The sequence below is a fragment of the Macrotis lagotis genome, chromosome 2 (genome assembly GCF_037893015.1).
Source record: "Macrotis lagotis isolate mMagLag1 chromosome 2, bilby.v1.9.chrom.fasta, whole genome shotgun sequence".
Lineage (NCBI taxonomy): Eukaryota > Metazoa > Chordata > Mammalia > Peramelemorphia > Peramelidae > Macrotis > Macrotis lagotis.
Genome location: NC_133659.1, coordinates 273,196,277 through 273,222,213, shown reverse-complemented (window position 1 = coordinate 273,222,213; position 25,937 = coordinate 273,196,277). Strand labels below are relative to the sequence as shown.

Here is a 25,937-nt window from a genome sequence, read left to right as displayed (position 1 = left end):
AATCAAAGAGATTCTGAATTTTATCATGCCTCTTTTGCATATTCAAATATCAAACCTTAGAAAAGCTGATCCATAGCCATTCTCAGATTATGAGGAAGATTGTGGGTTCATTTCATTAAAGCAAATCATTGACCCTTTAATGAAATGTTATTGGCTTAGAGGTCTGCCTCAGGTTTTTTTTTATTATTGTAGGTTGGACAATTTTAAACTCCACATGAGTATGTCAGAGGAAGAATATGAATCCAGGTCTTTCTGGTCCTTCATAGAACATACTATAAACTATACCACACATCTTCTTTTATTGTAACTTTGAAAAAAAACAAAAGTGAATTCTAATTAAGTCCATTTACATACAAAAACAGACTCACAGACACACAGAGAAAGCCCAACTAAATTATTTTAATATGATTAGAATTTTGGTCACTCACTCTTGTGTGTGTGTGTGTGTGTGTGTGTGTGTGTGTGTGTGTGTGTGTGTGTGTATTTTCTCCAAAGTAACTCTTCTCTAGTTTTTGGGCTGGGGTAGCCCTTCATTCAATGTCTACCACTTTTGCTGCTGTCAAATTATCTCAGAGAGATGCATAGATTGTTTTTTCTAATCCATTTTCAAGGATCAAAATAAATGACTTTCAAACATTAACAGAAGAACTTACGGTGGTCCATAATCACATACAAATAAGGCTGCATTGGTCATGTCATCAATCTTGGGGCAAAATTGAACTGCACAGCCAACCTTGTAACTATTTGCCCAAACAACCTGAAAGAAAAGAAAGACTTTGATTCAAAAATATAATACCATAGAAAATTCTGTTGTAAAAATATAAATTTTCTTCTGACTATATGACACTCTTTCTATCATTTAACTATTATTTCATTTTCTTCATCTGAAAAATGGTGTTAATAATAATACCTACCTCCAAGGATCAAGTGAGATAATGTATATAAAGTGCTTTATAAATTTTAATCACTTTATAAATGCTAGCTATCATTATTATGAGTCTAATTGGACCTTCTTAAGAACAGTTTTGTATGTCTGAGTGTTCTCTGGAGCCTAAAGGACAAGTAGAGAAGATAGAGAAGATGTTTTATGATGAAGCCAAACTACTTTTAAAGTATTTATTTTACATTTGGCATTTGGCTAAATCTCAATGTGCTTTGTTCAAGTTGAAGAGGCCTTCCCATTGTTCATTGGTAGAATTAGGTGGGGCAGTAAATCTATCTCATTTTTCAGATATAACCCTTTCTTATTTTCCATATATTTATGACCTCACTCACTCACTCATACCCCCCCACACACACCTTTAATATTATAGAATCCTTTTTCTGTTAGCAAAAGGAAAAGAGGCTAGTAAATTAAATGTGAAGAGCTGATGTTGAGATGAGACAAGACTGTGACCTCTTTGGTTGTGATGAGGTCTTAGTAATGGAATTTGGCCAAAGTAGTAGATTGAATATCTTGAACCCATGCTGCTTTTCCCATCCTTCATCCTCTTAGACTCATCTGTGGTATCTGTGAAGGGGAAATATGAAAAAATTGGATACTGACTATCTAGAGAGAAGCATTGATGTCAGTTGATGAGAGGGTAGGACTCAATGAGCTCTCTCCAATTCTTCCTCTTGGTGGACCCAGCCTAATAGTTTCTTCCTTCCTCTACATTCCCAGGAACATATTGAGGAAGGGGGCAATATCAATCCTTAATATCTGGTGATTTGCCATGTCTTGTGAGTTCTGGTTCTCCTATATTTCTTACATCCATTTCCCCACTCATAGGTAAGTATTCAGGATTATTGTGACAGTTTGCTAATTGGTATCCCAGCCCCAGTCTCTCTGTCTCCATTTTCTCTGTCTCTGTCTCTGTCTTCCCATTCTCTGTCTCTTCTTTCTTTTCTCTGTATCTCCACCTCTGAGATTCCCCTAGTTTCCATCACACCCTAACTCAGCCTTCTTCAATAAAATACCTTTCCTGATCCCTGCAGCTGCTAGTCCTTTTGTACTCCAACCTACAACACTTTAATTTTTATTTTTATATACTTATAATGTATATTTTGTCTCCCTGATAGAATGTCAACTTTTTGAGGGCAGGGGTTGTTTCTTTACTGGTTTTGTGCATGGTGTTTGACACACATATTATACAAATATTTCTTGATGACTTGTTTGGACTCATAAATCAAAGGAGGAAATTACCTGAGTATAATGAAGACATGGACCAGTACATTTCTGAGTCTCAAAGTTATAGTTTTTAACCTCATCATTCCATAACTTGATGGCAGATTCTTCAGAAAATATCCAAGAGGAGCCAACCCAGATATTTTCTCCCAGTGTATTAAAGGTAGGGTGCAACTTTTTGGGAGTTTTCAGATCCGAGTTATGTTGGAATTTGCACTTTTTGGCCCATGCTTCAGCAACCTTGGCCAATTGTGTGTCCCAACTCTATAAAGAAAAGAGAAGCTCCAGTAAATGTAAGTACATAATTTTGTTGAGGAAATGGAGAATCAGATTTGGATGAGGTGAACCTGGGCTAATGGGAGCATGGGATAGCCCTGCCAAACCATGGAATAATATCTTCTATGTGTAAAAGAGGTTTGTGGTGTTGTTTTGTTTTTGCTCATGTAGATTACATGTGCCCATATGAGTCTAGATGGGGATAATGGGGAGGCAACAGCAGACATCTCTAGCCTCTCTTACTTTCAACCTACTTCAAGGAAAATTTTGATTTCTTTCAGGAGGTAAAGTAGAAGGTTGGGGCCAAAGCTTGACAACTCTGCTTTCTCAGAAACAAGGGGTATTAGCTTAGATTCATATCTTTCTATTCTCTTAGTCTAGGGGAATTAATTTTTAGGTTCAAGCTTTACTTTTGATCACTATCCCATAATAAATTGATGTCCAGATCTGGGTTGAAGTCAAAATGGCAGCATGAAGCTAGGAAACTCTCAGGGTTTTTCTCAAAACAACTTTAAATGAAACCTCTACACAGACCCTAAAGTTACAGATCTCACCCCCTCAAAAAAGAGAATGAAACAAGTTCTCAATTCAAGATATCATGGAGGAACTTCAGTAAAGGTAAAAGGGGAGTATAGTCCACTGTAGGAGGACTATAGAAGAGCTAGAAAGCCAATGGGAGGCTCTTAGCCATAGTGCAGGTCAAGGCTCAGCAAGCCAGTGATGCAGGAAGCCAACAGTGAGCATCCCAACCCCAGTTCAGAAAAAAATGTTCAAGTCTTTGGAATGCTTATGCTATAGACAGGAATAACTCAGGCTACCCTAATGCAGGAAAAAACAGCTGCATAGGCAAATGGTAAACCAGAGATTGACCTCCGTCCTAGCACAAAAAAAAATATAGCCCTCATGCCCCAGAAGCAGAACTCAATTAACAAAATGAGTAAAAATCAACCAAAAAACCACTAACCATATATAGCTACTATTCTGATAGAGATGATAAAAATGCTGTATCAGAATAGAAAAGCAGTGACACAATTTCTTCATGTTAACCCTCAAAGGAGTTTGAGTTGATGGCAAATCCACAAAGGATCTCAAAAAGAATTTTAAAACTCAAAGAAGAGAGGAAGAAGAAAAATGGAGAAAAAATGAGAAACATGCAGGAGAATTATGAAAAATTGACTCAACTCCTTTAAAAGCAAAATTGATCAAATGGAAAAGAAAAACTACTTTAAAAGTCACAATGACCAACAGGAAAAAGAACTCATTTAAAAGTAAAAGTAATCAACTGGAAAAGGAAACACAAAAGTTAACTGAAGAAAATAAACCCCTAAAATTTAGAATCAGATTAATGTAAACTAATAATCTAATCAACCCTTGAGAATTGTACCTCTATCAGGACAGATAAAAAGAATATCTTGACAGAGATTGTGGGTACAAGACAGATATAAAACAAGACATGAATCTAAGAGTCATCAAGATTTCATCAAATAAAACCAAAAGGCTGAAAAATAGAAGAAAATGTAGAGTACCTCTTAGACAAAATGACAACTAGGAAAACAAACAGAAGAGATAATTTATAAATCATTGTGCTACTTGAAAGCCTCAAAAAAAGCCTAGAAAATATTTTTCATGAAATTATCATGGAAAAAACGGCTCTAATATCCTAGAGCAAGAAATCAAAATAGTCCTTCAAAGAAACCATTGATCACCTCCAGAAAGAGATCCAAGAATTAAAACTCCCAAGAAATACTCTAGCCAAATTTAAGGATTCTCAGCTAAAGGAGAAAATTCAGCTAAAAAGAAGCAATTTAAATACCAAGGAATTTATAGATTATGCAGAATTTAAGAGCTTCAACATTAAAGGATCGGAGTGCCTGAACTATGATATTCCAGAGGACAAAAATATCTTGAATTACAACCAAGAATCAACTACCCTGCAAAATTCAGCCTTTTCTTTCAGGGGAAAAGATGGATTTTCAATGACAGAGGAATTTCAAAATTATCTGATCAAAAGAACAGAACTGAACAGAAAAATCGATCTTCAGAGACTCAAGAAATATGTAAAAAGGTAAATGGAAAGGGGAAAAGTGTTAGTCAATAATATTATACTATATACATCCCTACACAGTAACATAATACTTGTAACTATAGAGAAATGTATTTCTCCTAGGATATTGAAAAGAAGCATACTTAGAGAGAAGGTATGGGTATAGATTGACTATGAAAGTGATGATGCTTTAACTGATACTTTACCTCATGAGGGTTATATTTTGACTGGGACCATTGGAGGGAGTATTATGGTGATGAATAGATCACGAAATGATTTTGCTTTACATGATATTTTAGCTCATGAAGATTTTATTTCTATAAAGGGTACTTGAAAAGAGGGTGTGGTATAAATTGATTATAATTTTATGATGCTTATGGCTCTTGAGAACTGTATCTCTAATGTGGCAGTTGAAGAGAGTATACTTGAACAGAAGCTCTGAGTAGGAAGCAAATCCATCAGTCATTCAACCAATCAACCCTTGAGAATTGTACCTCTATCAAGACAGACAAAAGGAATATCTTGACAGAGATTGTGGGTACAAGACATATAAAACAAGACATGAAAAGAAGGACTATATTGGAAGAAGGCAAGGCATTGAAAGATAAATAGCACTACATAAAGAGGCTCAAAGATCTATTATAGTAGAGGGTAAAAAGAGAGGGTGTGAGCATTGAGTAAATCTTACACAATAGATTTGATTCAAAGAAGGAATAATGTACACTCTCAATTGGGAAAGGGGAAAAAAAAGAAGGGACTGGAAAAAAGGAAGTGTGAAAGTAAAAACAAAGTTAACATTAAAGCAAAAAAATTTTTTTTTAAAAAGTAAAAGGGGAAAGGGAGAAGGAATGGGAAAAGGGCTAATAGAAGGGCAGACTGATCAAGAGGCAGCAGGCAGAAGCAAAACATAGGTAGGAAGGATAAGGGAAATGGAAAGAGAAAAACAAACGAGGGAAGATAGCAGGGAGGGAAATACAAAGTTAGTAATCATAATTATAAATGTGAATAGGATGAACTCCCTCATAAAACAGAAATAGAGAGCAGAATGGATTAAAAATTTAGGATTCTGCCTATAAGAAACACATTTGAAGCAGAGAGATACACATAAGATAAAAAGTAAAAGGCTGGAGACAGAATATATTATGATTTAGTGAAGTTAAAAAAAAAGCACAAGTAGCAATCCTGATCTCAAGCAAAACAAAAGTACAACTAGATCTCATTAAAGGGATAAAGAAATAAACCTCATCTTAAAAGGTACAATAGGCAATTAAGTAATATCATTATTAAACATATATGCAACAAGTGTTATAACATCCAGATTCTTAGAGGAAAGCTAAACAAATTATAGACATAAAACTATATTAGTAGGGGATCTCAATCTTCCTCTCTCAGAATTATGATAATTCTAACCACAAAATAAGAAGGTGGATAGAATTTTAGAAAAGTTAGATATGATAGACTTCTGGAGAAAATTGAATGGGGACAGAAAAGAATATACCTTTTTTTCTATGATACATGATCATGTATTAGAACACAAAAACTTTGCAAATCAAATGCAGAAAGGCAGAAATTTTAAATGCATCCCTTCAGATCATGATGCAATAAAAAATACATGTAATAAAGGGCAATGGAAAGATATATTAAAAATCAATTGGAAACTAAATAACCTGATTTTAAAAAATGGGTGGGTCAAACAAGAAATCACAGAAATAATCAATAACGTCATCCAAGATAATGACAATGATGAACCAGCAGTTATTAGGGGAAATTTAATATCTCTAATATCTCTATATGCTTATATGAATAAAATAGAAAAAAGGATCAATGAATTGATCATGTAGCTAAAAAAGCTAGAAAAAGAACAAATTAAAAATTCCAAATAATACCTAATTAGAAATTCTGAAAAAAATCAAAGGAGAAATTGATAAAATTGAAAGTTAAAAAAGGCAGTGAATTAATAAATAAAACTGTTCACTTAAAAAATAGATAAACCTTTGGTTAATGTGATTTTAAAAAAGAAAGAAGAAAATCAAATTGTTAGTATCAAAAAATTAAAAAGGTTAACTTACCACCTATGAGGAGGAAATTAAAATAATAATTTGGAGCTCTTTTGTCCAAATATATGCTAACAAATCTGACATTATACGTGAAATGAAAGAATATTTACAAAAATATAAACTACCCAGATTCACAGAAGAAGAAATGAAAAAAATTAAACAGCCCCATTTCAGAAAAATAAATTGAAGAAACCATCAATAAACTCTCTAAGAAAAAAATCTCCTGGGCCAGATGGATTTACAAGTGAATGCTACTAAACATTTAAAGAATAATTAATTCCAGTTCTATATAAACTATTTGAAAAAAATAGGTGAGGAAAGAGTTCTGTCAAATTCCTTTTATGACACCAATATGACGCTGATTCCCAAATCAGGAAGATTAAAAAAAAGACAAAAGAAAATTATAGACTAAGATCCCTAATGAATAATGACATTAAAAGAGATTATAAGAAGATACTGAAGAATAATACACCACAATCAGGTAAGATTTATACCAGTTATTCAATGTTGGATCAATATTGGGAAAACAATCAGTATAATTGTATCAATAATAAAATTAACAGAAATCATATGATTATCTCAATAGATGCTGAAAAAGCCTTTGACAAAATACAGCACTCATTCCTATTGAAAACACTAGAGAGCATGGGAATAAATGGAGTTTTCCTTAAACTAATAAGCAGTATCTATCTAAAATCATCAACAAGCATTATATGTAATGGAGATAAACTATCAGCATTTCTAATAAAATCAGTGATAAATTAGGATGCCTTATCATCTCTATTATTGAATATTGAATTAGAAATGTTAGCTTTAGTAATAAGAATAGAAAAATAAATTGAAGAAATTAGAACAGGCAATGAAGAAGCAAAACTTTCACCATCTGCAGATGATATGATGGTATACTAAGACAACACCCAAAAAGTCAACTAAAAAACTATTTGAAACAACTAACTACTTTAACAAAGTAGAGGGATATAAAATAAACTCACATAAATCATCAGTATGCATGCATACACACACACACACATTTTGTGAAAAAACTGTGGCCATTTTTAATTAATTAAATTAACAATTAGAATTATTTTAAAAATTTAGTAAAATTAAAAAAAATTTAAAATATAATAAAAAATAAATAATTTAAAAGGTTTTGCACAGATAAAAATACTCCCAAGACAAATCTAGAAAATATATGAAAACAATTACAGAATACTTTTCACCAAAATAAAGTCAAATCTAAACAACTGGGAAAATGTCAGATACTCATGATTAGGCAGAGCTAATATAATAAAAATGTTGATCTTACCCAAATTACATTACTTATTCAGTACCATATCAATCAAACTATCAAAAAAACTATTTTATAAAACTAGAAAAAAATAGTAACCAAAATCATTTTGAGGACAAAAAAATCAAAAATATCAACGAATTAATGAAAAAAATGAAAAGGAAGGTGATCTAATAGCTGCACCAGATTTATAGTATAAAGTAACAGTCATCAAACTAATACTAGCTAAGAAATAAGAGAAGTAGATCACTAGATGGGGTAGATACAAAAAAATAGTAGTAAATGACTATTGTAATCTACTGTTTGATAAACCCAAAGATACTTTCTTCACTAAGAACTCACTATTCGGGCGGCTAGGTGGCATGGGCGGCTAGGTGGCGTAGTGGATAAAACACCAGCCTTGGAGTCAGGAGTACCTGGGTTCAAATCTGGTCTCAGACACTTAATAATTACCTAGCTGTGTGGCCTTGGGCAAGCCACTTAACCCTGTTTGCCTTGCAAAAACCTAAAAAAATAAAAATAAAAAACCTAAAGAAAAAAAAGAAAGAAAAAAAGAACTCACTTTGATTCAAGAAAAACTGCTGGAAAAAAAATAGAAGACAGAATGGCAGAAACTAAGTATAGACCCACATCTCACACCATATACCAAACTAGGTCAAAGTGGGTACAGGATTTAGACCTAAAGAGTGATACCACAGAGCAATTAAGAGAGCAAGAAATATTTTATCTTTTGGATCTATGGAGAAGGAAGAAGTTCTATGTTACAAATTGCAAGATGGATGATTTCACCTATATTAAATTAAAAGGTTTAGCAAAGAAAAAAAAAACCCAAAGCAGCCAAGATTAGAAGAAATGCAGAAAGCTGGAAACAATTTTTACAGCTAGGATTTCTGATAAAGGATTCATTTCTAAAATATAGAGAGAGCTGAATGAAATTTATTTAGGATTACAAGTCTTTTCTTCAATTGATAAATGGCCAAATGATTTGAACAAAAGGAAAATGATCAATGTTGGAGAGGATGTGGGAAAATTGGGATACTAATGCATTGTTGATGGAGTTGTGAACTGATCCAACCATTTTGGAGAGCAATTTGTTTTGTCCAATAATACCACTAATAGGTCTTTATTCCAAAGAGATCATCTGAAAAAAAAAGAGAAAATTCCCACATGTACAAAAAATATTTATAGCAACTCTTTTTGTTGTTGCAAAGAATTGGAAATTAAGATGATGCCCTCAATTGGAGAATGGCTGAACAAGTGATAGTAGGGATTTTTCTGTGAGTGGCCAAACTTTAGAGAAGCATGGAAAGATGCTTGAACTGATGCAGAGTGAAGTGAGCAGAACCAGGAGAATATTGTACATATTAACAACAGTGTGAGATAGTCAACTATGTTGGCTGCAGCTTCTCTTAGCTGTTCAGTGATCAAGAACAATTCTGAGACATGTATAATGGAAAATGCCATCCACATGCAAATGAAAAAAACTATGGAGTCTGAACTCAGAGCAAAGCACTGTTCACTTTTAAAAACTTTTATGTTTTTTCTTTTTTACTCACAGTTTTTCCCTTTAGTTTTAATTCTTCTTCCATAACATGACTAATATGGAAATGTTAAGCACGATTAGGCATGTACAATTTACAATTTTTACCAGATTGTTCACCAAAATGGAAAGTGGGGGAGGGTAGGGAGGGTGGTAGAAAAATGTGGAACTTATAAAATATGCAAGTGTATGAATGTTGAAAACTACCTTTGTATGTAACTGGGAAAAAATAAAATAAGAAGAGAAAGAAAAAATAATAAATGCATGTCCAAGCTGCATATCCAAGACTTGATTTTCTTCCTCCAGATACCAATTCCACAACGAAAACATATAGCAAAGAGCAAATAAACCCATTTATCTAAGTTGATAGCAGGCAGAAATCAGAACAAGTATATACACAAGCCTATATGACTAGTATTACAAATTCAGTGAATCTTCCTGTGGGAGTGAAAAAACCCAGCTCAACCAAGAGAAAGAATCCCATTTCTCATTCTAAAGGAGAGATCTCACCCAAAGAGTATCTAGTTTAGTAAACATGATAGAGACTGCCAGCTCCTCTACATGTCAACTTCCCAGAGTCATTTGTTCTATGAAGTCCTGAGAAAAAGTTGAAATGGTGGATCTTCTCTATTGATACTGGAAACCAGAAGAGCATGAATCCTTCTTCTCTCCATCTCTTACTAATTAAGCCTGTCCATAACATAGTTTCACTGAGTAATCAATCTCCAATAATGAGGAGAAAGTTCTATGCAAATGGTCCTTTGAGCCAAGGATTACATAAACATACATTATTAGTCTTCATCAAACATCTATGATAAGCATCTGATATCAAAGTCATATAGAAAACTAGTAGAAATGTATAAGATCATAAACTATACCCTAACAAATGTTCAAAAAATATAAAGTTGGTAGAACCAAAAAAGCAACATCTACAACAATAAAACTAGAAAAAGAATTGAATATGAATGTCAATGAATTATTAAAGAATAAGCAGGGTCATAAAGATATATGTACATCCCACTTTTCTTTGCAGAGTTTGCAGTCTATGGATATGGAACACTGTATATAACAAGATTTTTTTATGTGTTGATCAGTTTTACTGAATTGTGTGTGTGTGTGTGTGTGTGTGTGTGTGTGTGTGTGTGTGTTTTAAGGGATGTCTAGGGAAGGGTGAGAAAACATTGGGGATGATATGTTGTATATTTTTACCAATGAAATTTCATTTTAGAAAAAAAAGATTGCAAATGAGTTTGCTTTGGACATATGGGAAAAAGTTGGTCCTAATGCCATAGTGCTTAGAATCTAAAGGATAAATAGTGCAAAGTATCAACTCAATTACAGTGGAAAAACTTGCAATCAAAATGTTATTAAAATTTTTTAAAACCCCGTGAACAATAACAATGTACAAGAGAAGGAAAATTTCAAGAGTAATGAACCAAGCTTGGAGCCTTGATGTCAGCATCATTCCTAATTGTTGCAGAAATGTTTATCAGGTAGCTACAAGAAGATTTGAGGTGATACATGCCCACTAAATGACTCTGGGCAAGTCACTTAACTTCTATGATTCTTAGTTTATCAGATGGAATCATTAATAATTCCTGTTAATAGCTAAGAAAAGTATTTTGAAAACTTTAAAACATTATATAAATGGTAACTTCCCTCCTCTCCTACCCCCATCTAAGAAGTTCAGTTTTACAAAATTACCCTCCATAGTAGTGATAATGACTTAACAAAATCTAGTTGCTACAAAACGAGGAACCCTCCTTTCTTTTGAACATACTGTAATGAACATTATGAATGACTCCTTACCATATGCAGCATGTTACTGGCTCTGGGGACCACTTGTGAACGAAATTTATTATGAATGTCAACACACTTTTTGATGAAATCTTCATTTTCAATGTTGGGCAGAGTATTCATTTTCTGTGCCCAATTGCAGATGGAAAAAACCGAAAATAACATTACTCCAAACCACGAATTCATGTCCATTCAACTCCTATATCGAAGGAAGCTTGAGAAAAATGGGTTTTCGGAACTTTGTTGACATCTGCAGGGTGTGTCCTGTTTTCAATTGTGAGACAACAGAAAGAACAGTCTTAGCAAGAAGAAGCAAGTCTTAGGAAATTGGTTAGTGTTGTCTGAGGTTATTCAACTCACGCAACAGGAAGTAGGATTTTTTTTTATTTTTAACACTGATGTTTAAAAATAAGAGGTCTAACTTCTGAGTGATTAGTTATTTTATAAATAATACTTGCATTATAAGATATGGACATATGGGAAAAAGTTGGTCCCAATGTCATAGCGCTTAGAATCTAAAGGATAATGAAAGAGATCAGTGACCTTCTTGAATGCTTACATGAGTTTGGAAAAGTGGGTGTTCCAAAGGGTGAAATCAATTGTTTGGTTGACAAGAAATGAGAGAGAATGACTAATTACAATGAGGGACTTATTCAAATGAACTTTGATTATATCAAATTACCCCCTGCCTATGTAAGTCTAATCCAAAGAATTTATCCCTACTCAAACCTGAATAGAACACAATGAGATTACATTTCTTAAAAAAATTAGATGGGGTCTGACCAACACTGAAAAGAGTACATTGAATTTCATTATCCTTTAAGTAATATTCTTTAAGAAACTGAAATTTGAAATGAGGACTGAAGGAAAAGGGGAAACAAGTTTTCTCAAATCATTGGTTATAAAGAACCATTCCAATGCTTTATTTTCAGTAGTTCCTTTTAAAGAAACCTCTTTTGAGTCATGCTCTGCCTGATTAGCAGCTTAATTTAATTAGAATCACAAGATTAGAGATTTTGAGGCATCATTTCCTCATCTGTAAAATGAGAGGGTTGAACTAGATGACTTCTAAGGTAAATCTGCAATTTACAGATTTGCAAATTTACAGATAAAGTGAATCCATGATCCTAGGTCAAAACTTTGTTTACAGTTTTTTAACTCTGTTGCCACTTCCAGGCTCTCCTTCTATCAATGCCCTAGCAACTTCTTCTTTTTTGAAGGATATTCAAATCATATTTATTACCAAAACAAGATTCTGTAGAGGTTGTGAGGGGAATTGAAATCCTAACCCAAAATGACTACTCGGAGTCCTCTCAAAGTGGCAGCAAAGAGTTAAAATTAATTCAGTTCTTGCAAGAAACGGGACAGTTCCTAACTATGAGAGAGCACGAAAAAACCAAATTACAGAAGCTGAAGCAGGGTTAAAAAATTATGAAAACCACAACCCATTCCCCCTCCTCTTTCTGCTGACCTTTACAACAATTAGTCAAACTTGATGGTCCGAAGAGAAGGGGAGTGTACCTAAAAAGAAAAGTTAGTCTTTCTTTACAACTTAAAAGGTTAGGGTGGCATGATTTTTCTAGCTGGAGATCCTGGTTCCCACACTCACCTGAATCTTGAGAAATAGAAACTGAGGCCTATGGCTTAGATTAATTTAGCACTATGTTTCTGAAAAGTTAGCACTTTGCCCCTCACAAAGTTATATAAATAACTTTCAATATTCAGCCTTCTTTCCTCAATGTGCTTTACTCATAGTCTTTCCTATTCAACTCATAGTCATAATAGGGAATTTCAAAATACTTATTACCATTCTAACTTAGTTCCTTAATTTACTTTTCCCCATGACCAGACATAATCTTGATTTTGTTGTAACTCACAAGTGTTTCAATTCCATGCTCATAAATTCTGAAATTCTTTTATCTGATTATAATCTTTCATTATTCCATCTTTCCTTCTGCTTTTAAAAAAACCTAAAACTATTTACTAGTTACACTCTTCTCCCTTTCCTATTGTTGGGAAGGAAAGAAGAAATTACTGAGGAAACAAAAAATTTGAACTTCCAAGCATATCAATTTATTTTGTGAAAGAAGTGACTATTGATAACCATTTCAGAGTTCCTGATTTCAGAGTTCTTCATTCAGAGAATTCATTTCAGACTTCAAAATTCCTCATTTTAAGAAGTTCAGTTTTTTTGAAGGACATTACTGATAATGAGTTTGCATTAATTCCCCAGATCTTGGTCAGACCACACCCAACCTTACAAGGAATTTGTTTTTTGTACTTCATTTTTGAAGAAGACCATGACCATCAGGGAGATGATGTCATGACAACCTTGTAAACTGGATTTGAGTGAGGGGTTGCTGTGCTAAGTCACCAGTATCACTTTCTCCCCCAGAGCCATCTGGGTTCAGTGGCCAAATATGAATCAGGATGACTGGAGATAGCCCTGAAAGCCAGGCAGTCAGGTTAATTGACTTGACCAAGGTCACGCAGCTAGTACTTGTCTAAGGACAGATTTGAACTCATGTCCTCCTGACCTCAGGGTCAGCCCTCTACCCACTGTACCATCTAGTTGTCCAACAAGGAATTTAATCCAAGGTGGGCAAGTCCATTGTGTTCTACTCAAGCTTGGGTAGAGACAGATCCTTTTGTCTAGATAGCCCAAAGCTACAAGTGGTCTAAATAGAGATAATTTCCCTGTTGAAGAATCATTCTCAGGTTTTCATTGACTACTTACTCTTTTTAAGGGCATATAAATTTGTGAGTCTGCCACTCTGTGATGGTCTTTAGTCTAAGAGAGATAGCAAAATGAGCATCCTTTTATTAATAACAAGCTGGTCTTATTAATAAAATGATTAAATTACCTAGACACTATGTCTCTAGAATATTTTAAATGTCACATAAGTAATGCATACTTTAATATTGTTTAACAAACTTATTTTAAACCCCTCTGCTTTAGCACTGAACCCCAAATATAGAGTCAGACTTTTGTGCATTAAAAATAATTCATTGAAGAAAACCAATCAATTCAAAGAAAACAATTAAACAGTATACAAGATTAGGTAATCTTATTACTTGATGGAGGAAAGAGTATGGATTTTCCAACTTGGGAGAGGGAGAATGAACAGGGGTAATTCCCTGTAATCTTGAAGGAAGTGTCTCACTCTGCTTCCCCCAAGTGACTACATTCAATCAAAGGAACATGGAAATAATAACTGATTGATCAGTTTTCAGATAAGATATATGGATTGCTTGAGATGTATAATTGTGAGAAAACTTGCATCCATCTTTTGGTCTGACAAGGTTTTTGGTCAGCATAACCTAGGTCCTTAGTTAAAGGTCTCTCAGAAATAGGTAGAAGTGGTCCAGTTTCCCAGTCATGAAAGGCTAGGTTTAAACAATGCAGCAAAATCCTCTTCCAGTTCCAACAACTGAATAAAATTTTCTCACAATAGAGAAAATGAAGTAGACCTATAACTGAAGAGAAAGGGAACTAAGCTAGGTCCAGTATTGAGTCACAAAATGGCATCAGTGTGGTTCACTCAATTCCCACTACTGCAGTTCTAATCTTGCTTTCCCAACTCATTAGTGAATAAATTGAAATGAATACAGTCACTGCTAGAGCCTTGCCACACTTACTTTGGATAACTTGTCTTGTTTGCTCCTGACATTGCCATCACTCTGGTGTACCTTCATCTCCTCACAAATGGACCATTGCAATTGCCTTGAGCGGATGATCTCTGCCTCAATTCTTTCCTTATTTCATCTATCCTCTATTCATGTCCAAATTAATCTTCCTAAAATGTAGATTTGGCATTCTCATTATCTTCTATTCAATAAACTTCAGTAGTTTGCACCAAATTTTCCATCTTCTGATCTTGTACATTTTATTAGTTATTCCCCATACTTGGAATTTTCTCTTTTGCTTTTCCTACTCTCCCCTTAATGATTGTGCTTTCCTTCTGTTGATTTAACTTCAATTTGTCCTGTATAAATCTTACTGTTAAATTGTTGTTTGCATGTTGTCTCCCCCATTAGAGTGTGAACTCTAAATAGGGACTATCTTTTTGACTTTCTTTCTATCTCAGCCCTTACCCACACTGCTTTGGTCAATGACTTTTTTGATTTGCTTTCTAGAATGCTCTGCCCATGCTCATATTCACATACCATTTTGAATTGTTGAACACAACTGGAGAAAATGACAAAAGTGTGTGCCTGGGTCCACTACAAACTGGTCTTCTCATCTCCAGGATTTCCTATCCCTAATCTATCCAGTCTATATCTCTGGTAGAATAGTCTTCCAAAAGGATAATATTGACGGCTCACACTTCTCTGCTCAAGGAACTTCAGATGCCTATCAGGTCTTTCTGTTGTTTATCCTTCCTTCTTGAAAACCATGACTTGCATGTGAACTGGATTTATGGGAGGGAGGACTGTACAGTCACCAACCTCACTCTCTCCTCCAGTCATCTGAGTCTAGTGGAAGGATAGTGATCTGGACAACTGGAGATGCCCCCCCCCCCAAGCCCTTTTTATTGGCATTGAAAACCCATCATAATCTTGTTCCAATCTAACTTTCCAGTCAACTTTCTCATGGATACCTTTCACATACTCTATTTTTCAATCAAATTGGATTACTGGCCATCTTACATTCCAATTTTGTTCTCTTGTATGACTTTGTTCATAACCCTTCCCTTCTCTCCTATTGAAATCTCAATTTTGGTGCTGCTTTGAAGTAAAGTTTTCCCTGATTCCCACCCCCCCCACCCCCCACCTCACACAATCATACACAAAATCGATCAATCATTTAAAAAGAAAATAAACATATATTTAATACCTACTATGTCTGAGACAATATACTGGTCACTGGAGATACAAATTCAAAATGAAATAGTTCTTGCCCTTGTGGAGCTATATTCTATTAAGGAAAACATATACACGTAAAAATAGATACAAATATATACATGGTGAGTTCAGTGAGTATAGGACTAGTTATTGGGGGCTGAAGAGGGAATTATGATTCTTTTAACTAGGAGACCTACTAAAGTCCCCCATTTATAAAATAATCTTATTTTTACAAAATAGAAGTTTATTTAACTGAACTGGTATACATTTTTATTCATTTTTAACCACCTTTGAATACAGCTTAATTTTTAAAAATTATTTTAATTATGAATTTAATTTAACAGTTATCGATAAATACAATCATTTTAAAATGCAAAGAATGGGAAAGAGAATCATGTACAAAATAACTTGTGTTTTAAATTTCTGTAATATACAGATAATTCTTTCATATGTTTATTTTAAAAAAGAAAAAATATAAAGTTTAATAAAGTAACAAAATTGGCCTATTTGCACCTTTTCTTTATTTTTTCTCTTTAGTACATTAAAAAATGTTTTATTAATGCTCTTTTGCTATGTCCTTTACTATCCACTAGTTCATCTCCCTTGCTGCCAAGAGTAAAGAGTCTCTTTTATAACAAATAAGGCTAAGTAAGCCAAACAAAATGCTTCATTTTCAATATCAGTCATTGAATTTAAAAAGGAAATGTATCCCCCTTACCCTACTTCCCCTACAGGAAAAGAGATTCATCAAATGTCTTTAAAATACTCCTTTACTTTTCTTTTTGATTCTATCCACCTGCACTGCATCTATTTTGAAGTGACTGGTTTACACTCTAATTCCAACAAGTATTTATGTCATAGATAGATAGATATGTATATAGGCATATATATGCCTATATACATAATCAAACATCAATCAACTCTCATATATACATTTATACATGTGTACACACACACACACACACACACACACACACACACACACACACACACACACACACACATATCTCTAACAGCTAATCCCCTTGAATCAAAGGTTACTGGGTGTGTCAACATCCTGAAGAGGACATTCACATTTGTAGAACTTCTGGCATAACTGATAGGACACTCCTTTTAATGAAATGTCTGATTCTCAATTCTAATTTTAAGCTTCTATGCAGTGTACAAATATGATAAAGTATCTGATTATTTAGTTAACATATCAATATATATTCATAATATAATTTCATTTTTCCATTTGACAAAATTTCCACCAGTCTATTTCCTGCTTTATTGGCTTTAGAATGATCAGATCAAATCAATTAAATTGAATCAGTAAATTTTATTGACCTCCTTCTATATGTCAGATATTATGCCAATTATTTGAGGGAAATTTTTTATGAAAATATTATTCATGGTCCTAGCCCTCAGGGACCTTATAAACTAGTTGGATATATGACATATACAAGTGCTAAGTTTTATATTAAAGGCTTTCTCATGATGCAGAGTATATTTTTGTATTAGTGCATTTTTGATCATTTTTCTCACTCGACTCATAGCCTTTTCCCAGAAAACCTAGAAAAATGTATATGTAAAATACCTTCAGGTATGGTGAGACATGCTTCCCATTTGCACTTATGAATTCAACAATAGTGCATAGGAAACTTTCAATAAAAGGATGAAAGCAAAACCAAAATTCCAGAGATGTATACAAACCTTGACTCAGTTAAAACTGTGACAGGTCATGTGAAAGAGAGTCCCTGTCTTAATCTCTCTTGGCTTGCTCCTAATGAGTGAAAGGGATGAGGCATCATACTGTTTTTATTCTCTTTCTTTAGTTCTCTTAGAACTCTTTGTCCTATAGTTTTGAGAACTGACCTCTCCTCCCACTAGTTTTTCAGGCAAAGTGCAGAAAAATCTCATTTTTCTGTACCTTCCCTAATTAACATAAGAGGTCTCTCTCCAGGATTCTTCTTTCTGGTTGCAGAACTAACTTCTTTCAGTTAATAATCCTACTTAGGCAAGTATATTTTATTTCCTTCAATAACTCAAAGAGGAAAGGAAGAGGGGAAGGGAAAATATCTTTCATGAATATAATGTTCCCCCTATCCTTACTCTTTCTTCTTTAACTCTGTCTTAGATGAAGATTTGCCTCTTCTTTTTGTTGATACAGCACCACACCCTCCCTATGCATTTGTGATCCAGTAAGGTATCCATTTTTTTATCCTCACTTTCTAAACAATCTCTATCAATCTACTGGTTACTTCACAGGTGTCTCTAAGCATTCCCATGTCTCTTCAATCCTTAAAAATCCATCACTGAATCTGACATCTCTGTTAACTGTCATCTAATATCTCTCTTCATTTTTGGATGAGCTCCTATCTTATATCTATCCTATATCTTCTCCTTTCACTTCCATCCTAATTCTTTGCAATCTGCCTTCTGACCTTCAATTGACATGATTCTCTTCAAAGGTAACAAGGTACTTGTTTCAGTTTTTTTTTTTTCCATTTTTTTTACATTGATCTCTTAATTTCCAAACCTAATGACCTATTAAAAGAAAATCCTGGTCCAGGCTTCACTCTGGCCAATTAAAGGCAAACTCAGAAAATAAGACAAGCGGCGCTAATCTCACCCCAAATGCCTGATACCTGTGACTGCCAATAACCTCCTTTTGTCTTATTTCCTGAGTCTGCCTTTAATTGAACAAGTTGAGTCCCAAATCTGGATTTTTCTTTTTTTTAACAATTTTGGCAATTATGACAGGATCCTTTGCTTGCATGGCTATAACTAGATGAGACCACCATTCAACATTATAGCTGACACTTATCCATTTATCTGGTTGCAAATCAAAGTGGTCTCTCTCTCAATGATAAGATAACTATGAGGTGTCTGGAAAATTAAACTCTCCAATTTGAAGATCCCAAACCAAAACTGATTCTTTCTCATTTAGGCTTGAAGAAAAGGAGTTTCCCTAACTACCAAAAGTCCATAGAGAAAGCCTAGAAGTCTAGGAGGGGAAAATTTGGGACATTTACAGAATAATCAGAGGTTAGTAACTAGTGTCTGTCTGGTCAGCCTCAGGCTGACTCTTCATCTTCATTTCCTGACTTTCATGTCTCAGATCAACTCTCACCCTTCATAAGAGGCCTTTCCCACTTCTGTCCTTCTCTCTGATATTACTTCTCATTTACACTAAATAAATCTTGTGTGTGTGCATATGCTGGTTAAAACCAGGATATGGGAACTCAAAAAAAAAACCTAGATTTTGCTCTCCATTCTTTCCAGGAATTACTCTGACAAAGTAGGTCTGATAGAAATTTGCCCCAAAGTGCATTTCCTTTCTGGCATAGTTCAAACTACAAGATGGTCCTATGAGTCTCAGGAAAAATTCTTTATTTAGTTGTTTATGGGAAAATGGGACCCACAAGAGAAGGAGGAGAACTCTACAAATTTATTGTTGTTTTTAGATAAATAAAATAGATTGAGGCCAGATTATAGGGATTCTGAGGAAAAAACTAACAAGGTCCTACCTTACAGTATAAATTGGGGAACCATCGAAGGTTTTCTGTGCAACATAATAAGAGCAGTACCTTAGGAAGAGTGTCCTAGAAGCAGTGTATGGGTGGTATGGATTAAAGAATAGGCAAAACTACCTTGAGCTTTCAGAAGGTGTTTCCAAGCCAATGAGCACATCCGTGGACTGGTAGCAAGGCAGGACCCAGACCAGCAACCAAGGACACTTACTGAAAAAGTACTCATGGTCATCTCCTCATGTTGAGCAATAGAGAGATGGCAAGACATGAAAGCAACAAAAATAGTGGAGGGAACTTCACAAGTAATTGAGTCATTTCCTGAATACTGGGCTTGGTCACCATAACGAGGGAAAACAAAGATAGAGATGCTCTAGTTAACTTCCTATGAATAAGCAAGTGAAGTTCTAATCTGCAGTTCACAACTCTGGGGTCTAATATCCAGAGAACTTATAATCACTACCCTAGAGAATCATATCAAACAGATTAACACTGATTGGAATAAAACAGGGGTCCAAAGAATCATCTATCACATTAATAGACCTTTCTACTTCCAGTCTTTCCTTGATCCAACAGGTCCTCCCTATTGCTGTCAAACACCATTGCTCACCAAAAAAAGGGTGAATTTCTTGAAGCTCTTCATATTCTGGAATCACAACATTTTCTCACACTACTGCTCACCATAGACTCTACATTTCAGCTGAACTGGACTGCTCACTGCCCCCTAAACTTGCCCATGCTTTTGTTCACTCAATTTTCTATATCTTCATAGTCTTTACCCTGAGTCCTCATCTCACCCCCAAGAATTTCTGACCTTATTTTTTCCTTTGGAAACAATTAGAATTAATTGACTTGCCTAAATGTCTGAGACTGAACTTAAACTCAGATCCTCTCAACTCAAGGGCCAGTATTCTATTCACTGAACCACCCAACTGAAAACTTTTCAGATCTGACTAAAATGTTATCTTCTTTGAGTATAATTTTTCTTATCCTTTCAATTACTAATGACATTTGTCCCCCACCCCAATCTTGGATCTCAAAGAGCATTTTGTTGCCTCTTTCCAATGAACTTACTATATACTTTATGCATTATATTTTTTCCATCGTGTCACATCCCTCATGTTATACCAGAGGAGGAACTGTATCTTTTATCCTTTTCTCCATTATCTTGTACAGTTCTCAATCATTTAACTGAATTAATAATAATTCAGATTTATACAATGCCATCTTTTTGTAAATTTAATATATTTTATAAAGGATTTAAAAACAAAACAGGCAATATATAATAAAAATAAAAAAGAGGATTGCAAAAAAATACAAATCTCTTATGTACAATTTGTTCTTCCTTTATATATGATAAAATTAACATGTATTAAATTAAAATTAACTTTCTTTTGTTTCTTTTTCTTCTTTCCTCCCCTCCCCCTGTACTGACTACCAATAAAAACAAATGTTATAGTTGCCTTTAAAATTAATGAGTTTGTGCATTTTGTGTAGACTCTTCCGGAACATCAAGGGTAAAACCTGTCAACCAGGGGGCGCAGCCAAGATGGCGACAGGAGAGGATCATCTCCTTAGGTACTCTTTCTCTCTCTCTCTGATATTTCCAAACTTATAAACTAAGGAATCTAACTGAATTTTTGAGAGACAAAATCCACAGAGGGATACAGTGAGGCAATTCTTCAGCCCAAGGTAACCTGGAAAAGAACAGAAAGGCTCTGCTCCACAGGGTCAGAGGGGTGGCCATCCAGGGTGAAGGAACTTCAGCCTCCTGGAGGCAGCCCCAGGGTGCTAGAAGCCATGGCTCATGTCAGCAGGGGCAATTTCCTGAACTACATCCTGGGGAGCACTGGGAACAACTTGGGGGATCAGAGGGGGACCTCTGCCAGAGTGAGCATGGGAAGCCCAGCCCTCAGGGCACTCAGCGAGGAAGCCCAGATCCAGGAACCAGAAGCAGGCAGAGCCAGGTAAGCAGGAGCCCCCAGGCAACTCAGCCTGGAGTGCTCAGCCTAGGTAGGGGAGTGGAGAGAGAATGCTGAGGTCTGTCCTTTGTCCCTGGAACAGGAATCTGGGGCTCTGATGACATTTAGATCCTGATCGCAGTCTAGGTCCCCCATAGAAGAGCAGCCTCACCCATCTCAGTCCCATAGCAGAGGGGGGTGCACTTGTGGTCATTCACAGACCAGGAGGGAAGACAGAGCCTCACACATGGAGATCCTTGTGGAGGGGTTGTCCCAATAATACTGAAAAGCTCAAGGAGCACCCCAAAACCAGGCACAGGCTGGAGAATTGAGTAAGCAGAGAAAAAACAGGAACACCATTGAGAAATACTTTGCCTGTGATCCCAAGAAGGATCAAAATAATCAGTCTGAAGATGAGGAAGTCCAAGCTCCTGCATCTAAGGACTCCAAGAAAAAAACAGAAATTGGGCTCAGGCTATGACAGAGCTCAAAAAAGACTTTGAAAATAAAGTGAGGGAGATAGACAAAAAATTGGGAAAAGAAATGAGAGATGCAGGAAAAACATGAAAATGAAGTCAGCAGCTTATCAAGGAGATTCAAAAAAATGCTGAAGAAAACAACATGTTAAAAACCAGCATAAGTCAAATGGATAAAACAGTTCAAAAAGTTATCGAGGAGAAGAATGCTTTAAAAAGCAGAATTGGCCAGATGGAAAAAGAAATAAGAAAGCTCTCTGAGGAAAACAAATCCTTCAGATGTAGAATAGAACTGAGGGAAGCTACTGATTTTACAAGAAATCAAGACATAATACTTCAAAACCAAAGAATGAAAAATTAGAAGAAAATGTGAAACATCTCATTGAAAAAATAAACAGATATGGAAAACAGATTCAGGAAAGATAGTTTAAAAATTATTGGGATACCTGAAACTAGGAAAAGAGCCCTGACATCATTTTTAAAGAATTCTTACAGGAGAATTGCCATGATATCCTAGAAGCAGAAGGCAAAATAGAAATTGAAAGAATCCACTGATCTCCCCAAGAAAATGATACAAAAAAAATCAACCCCCAGGAATATTATAGTCAAGTTCCAGAACTCCCAAGTCAAAGAGAAAATATTACAAGCAGCCAGAAAGACACAACTCAAATATTGTGGAGCTGCAGTCAGGATCACACAGGACTTAGCAGCAACTACACTGGAAGCTCGTAGGGCTTGGAATATAACATACTGGAAGGCAAAAGAGCTTAGAATGCAACCAAGAATCAACTATCCAGCAAAACTAAGTGTCCTCTTCCAGGGGAAAAGATGGACTTTCAATGAATCAGGGGAATTTCAAATGTTTCTGTTGGAATGGTCAGAGCTGAACATAAGGTTTGATCTTCAGATACAGGACTCAGGTGAAGCATAGAGATTGGAGGAGAAGGGGGGAAATATGAGGGACTTAATGATGATGAACTGCATGTATTCCTGCATAGAAAGATGATATTGATAATACTCATTTGAACTTTCTCATTTAATAGAGCAGGTAGAAGGAGCTTTTATAGATGAAGCACAGGAGAGAGCTGAATTTGAAGAAATAATATAGTGTAAAAATGGAGTCAAATGGCTAAAAAGAAATGCAATGGGAGAAAGGAAAAGGAGAGGTGGAATAGGCTAAGATAGTTCACATAACAAGATTTTTTTAATTCCAATGAGCTATTGCAATGATATGGAAGCGGGAAAGACAAAGGGGAATGAGGGAACCTTCACCCTCATCAGAGGTGGCTAGGAGAGGAACAGCATATATGCTCAATGGGGTGTAGACATCTAGAGTAAGAAGGAGAAAATGGGGGGACAGGGGGAAGGAGGGGGATGTGAGTGATGGATGGAGGAGAGGATAGACCATGGGGGGAGAGTGGTCAGATATAACACATTTTCTTTTTTACTTCTTGCAAGTGGCTGGGATTGGATGGCCTGTCTGGTACCATAGGTCCAGGTGGATGCTGGGCTTAAGAGGTGTTTTGTGGGCTCCAGGCCTCTTGGCCCCAGGGCTAGGGATCTGTCTGCAGCACCGCTCAGCTACCCTATAGCACATTTAAGAGGGACATAGTGAAAGGAGAGAGAAAATATAGTATATGGTAATGGGGAAGCACGAATAGAGGAAGTTGCAATCAGCAATGGCAACGGTGGAAAAATATGGAAGTGGCTTTTGTGATGGACTTATCATAAAGAATGTGATCCACCCACAACAGAGCTGGAGGTGTTGGAATACAGACTGACACATTTTTTATTATTATTTTTTGAGGGGGTAGTTTGCAGGGCAAATGGGTTTGGGTGGCATGCCTGGGGCCACACAGCTGGATGATTGTTGGGTGTCTGAGGCTGTATTTGGACCTGGGTGCTCCTGGCTCCAGGGACGGTGCACTGTCTGCTATGCCACCTGGCTGCACCTATTATTATTATTATTATTATTATTATTATTATTATTATTATTTTAAATTTTTTCTCTTTCCTTTAGAGCTCATGTGTGTCTATATTTTGGGGGGAGGGAGTATTATGTTTACTCTTAAGAATATTTTAGTAATGTATAAAAAATATCATTTGTACAAAAATAAGAATAAATAAACAAATAAATGAATAAATAAATAAATGGAAATTTAAAAAAAAGATCTATCCACCAATAAGACTGCATTTTTTGTTTGATCTTCTTGAATTCTCTGGGATTCAAGCACTTTAAAACTAAGGTCCTAGAGGAAGGAGGCAACTCAGATCTTGAGGAAATCCAAGGTCCACTTTATTAGATGGGACCATGAACTTTTTTTTAATAAAGTGCCATTGGTTCAGAGCTCTGCTTCAGTGATTTTTCTTATAGATTGGTCAGTTTTTAATTCCACAATCGTCTAGGTAGGTGACAATAAGAATTTACAACAGGGTGATAGCAACAGGAGTAGAGGATAGTTACAAGAAATATCGTAGAGATAGAATCAATCCATTGCAAAGTGGGAAAAAGAGAAAAGTCAAAGATATGATCAAGGTGGCAACATGGGAGATGCAATAAAGTAAAATGGAAATTATTTATTACCTTATTTTTTTAGCTTTAAACATTTTGGAGTTGAGGACCCAGAGGGCTATTATAAAGTAGAGATTATAAAGTGGGAAAATTGAAGATGTGGGTTATGTATATCTTAGAAATAAAGTCAAGGTTGGAAACACCATTTTGAAAGCTATGGATGCTGATATATTAAGGCTTCCCATGGTATAGAACTGTTTTCTCAATTAGCAATGAAGAGATAGAAGAGTAGTGTCCAGGGGTGGCTAGGTGGCGCAGTGGATAAAGCACTGAACCTGGAGTCAGGAGTACCTGGGTTCAAATCTGGTCTCAGACACTTAATTACCTAGCTGTGTGGCCTTGGGCAAGTCACTTAACCCCATTTGCCTTGCAGAAACCTTAAAAAAAAGAGTAGTGTCTAGGTCAGAGTCATTGACATCATCGATTGAATGGGTCATGAAAGAGAAGAAGAAAAAGAAGATCCAGTGAAGGAGAGAGGGAAGTAGCAGTAAAAGTAAGAAGGAGAACCAGGGAGTGTGCTATCTGTAAAGATTAGGAAGGGATGATGAGCTATATACTAAAGGTTCCATCGAAGTACCATGGTATAGGGGCAGCTGGGTGGCACAGTGTATAAAGCACTGGCCCTGGAGTCAGGAGTACCTGTATTCAAAGTCAGCCTCAGACACTTAATAATTACCTAGCTGTGTGGCCTTGGGCAAGCCACTTAACCCCATTTGCCTTGAAAAAACTAAAAAAAAAAGTACCATGGTATAGTGAATATGTCCTACCTTTGGAGTAAGCTAGATGGGCTTGAAATTCTACCTTAGATATATTCCAGTTATTTGATTGCCAGTTTCCTCATCTGGTAAAAGGGGATAATAATAGACATTGTGATATTCCAAAGCAGTAATGTCAAATTCAGATAGACATAGGGGTCACCAAAATTCACATAAGGACCCCTTATGTTCACATATTGACTTAGAAGACCACATACTAACATTATCTGTGCTTGTATGTTTATTTATTTTGTTAAATATTTTCCAATTCATTTTGATCTTTTTTTTCCCTTTGTTTTGTTTAGCAAGGCAGTGGGGGTTAAGTAACTTGCCCAAGATTACACAGCTAGGTAATTATTAAGTGTCTGAGGTCGAATTTGAACTCAGGTCTTCCTGACTCCAGGGCCAGTGCTCTATCCACTGCGCCACCTAGCTGCCCCTTCATTTTGATCTTTTTTAAAAATTTATTTTATTTTTAATTTATGGAACAAAATAAGCATTTTTATAACTAGTACAAAAATAGACAGCAGACCACATGTTTGACAACTAGGCACATCTTAGAATTCTACATAAATGTTAATTATTACTATAAAAGACAGATAGGTGGCAGTTGTTCAAGTCTTGCTTTAGATATTAAAAGTGGGAGA

The 25,937-nt window shown here is 35.4% G+C and overlaps 1 protein-coding gene across 3 annotated transcripts in view; it reads right to left on the bottom strand.

The window, feature by feature from the left end:
• Nucleotides 1–25,937, bottom strand: part of GLIPR1 (GLI pathogenesis related 1) — a 54,068-nt gene that overhangs the window by 18,000 nt on the left and 10,131 nt on the right. Inside the window, exons 1-4 of one of the 3 annotated variants that reach the window (XM_074226180.1) lie at nt 13,907–13,972; nt 11,182–11,433; nt 2,186–2,431; nt 654–757 (exon numbers count right to left, since the gene is read on the bottom strand). In XM_074226180.1, coding sequence (XP_074082281.1) covers nt 654–757; nt 2,186–2,431; nt 11,182–11,361 — 530 coding nt within the window. In that variant the 5' untranslated portion in view covers nt 11,362–11,433; nt 13,907–13,972. Of the gene's footprint in view, nt 1–653; nt 758–2,185; nt 2,432–11,181; nt 11,573–13,906; nt 13,973–25,937 lie in introns of those variants that run through there. The other 2 variants (XM_074226179.1, XM_074226178.1) reach the window with 2 other exon arrangements.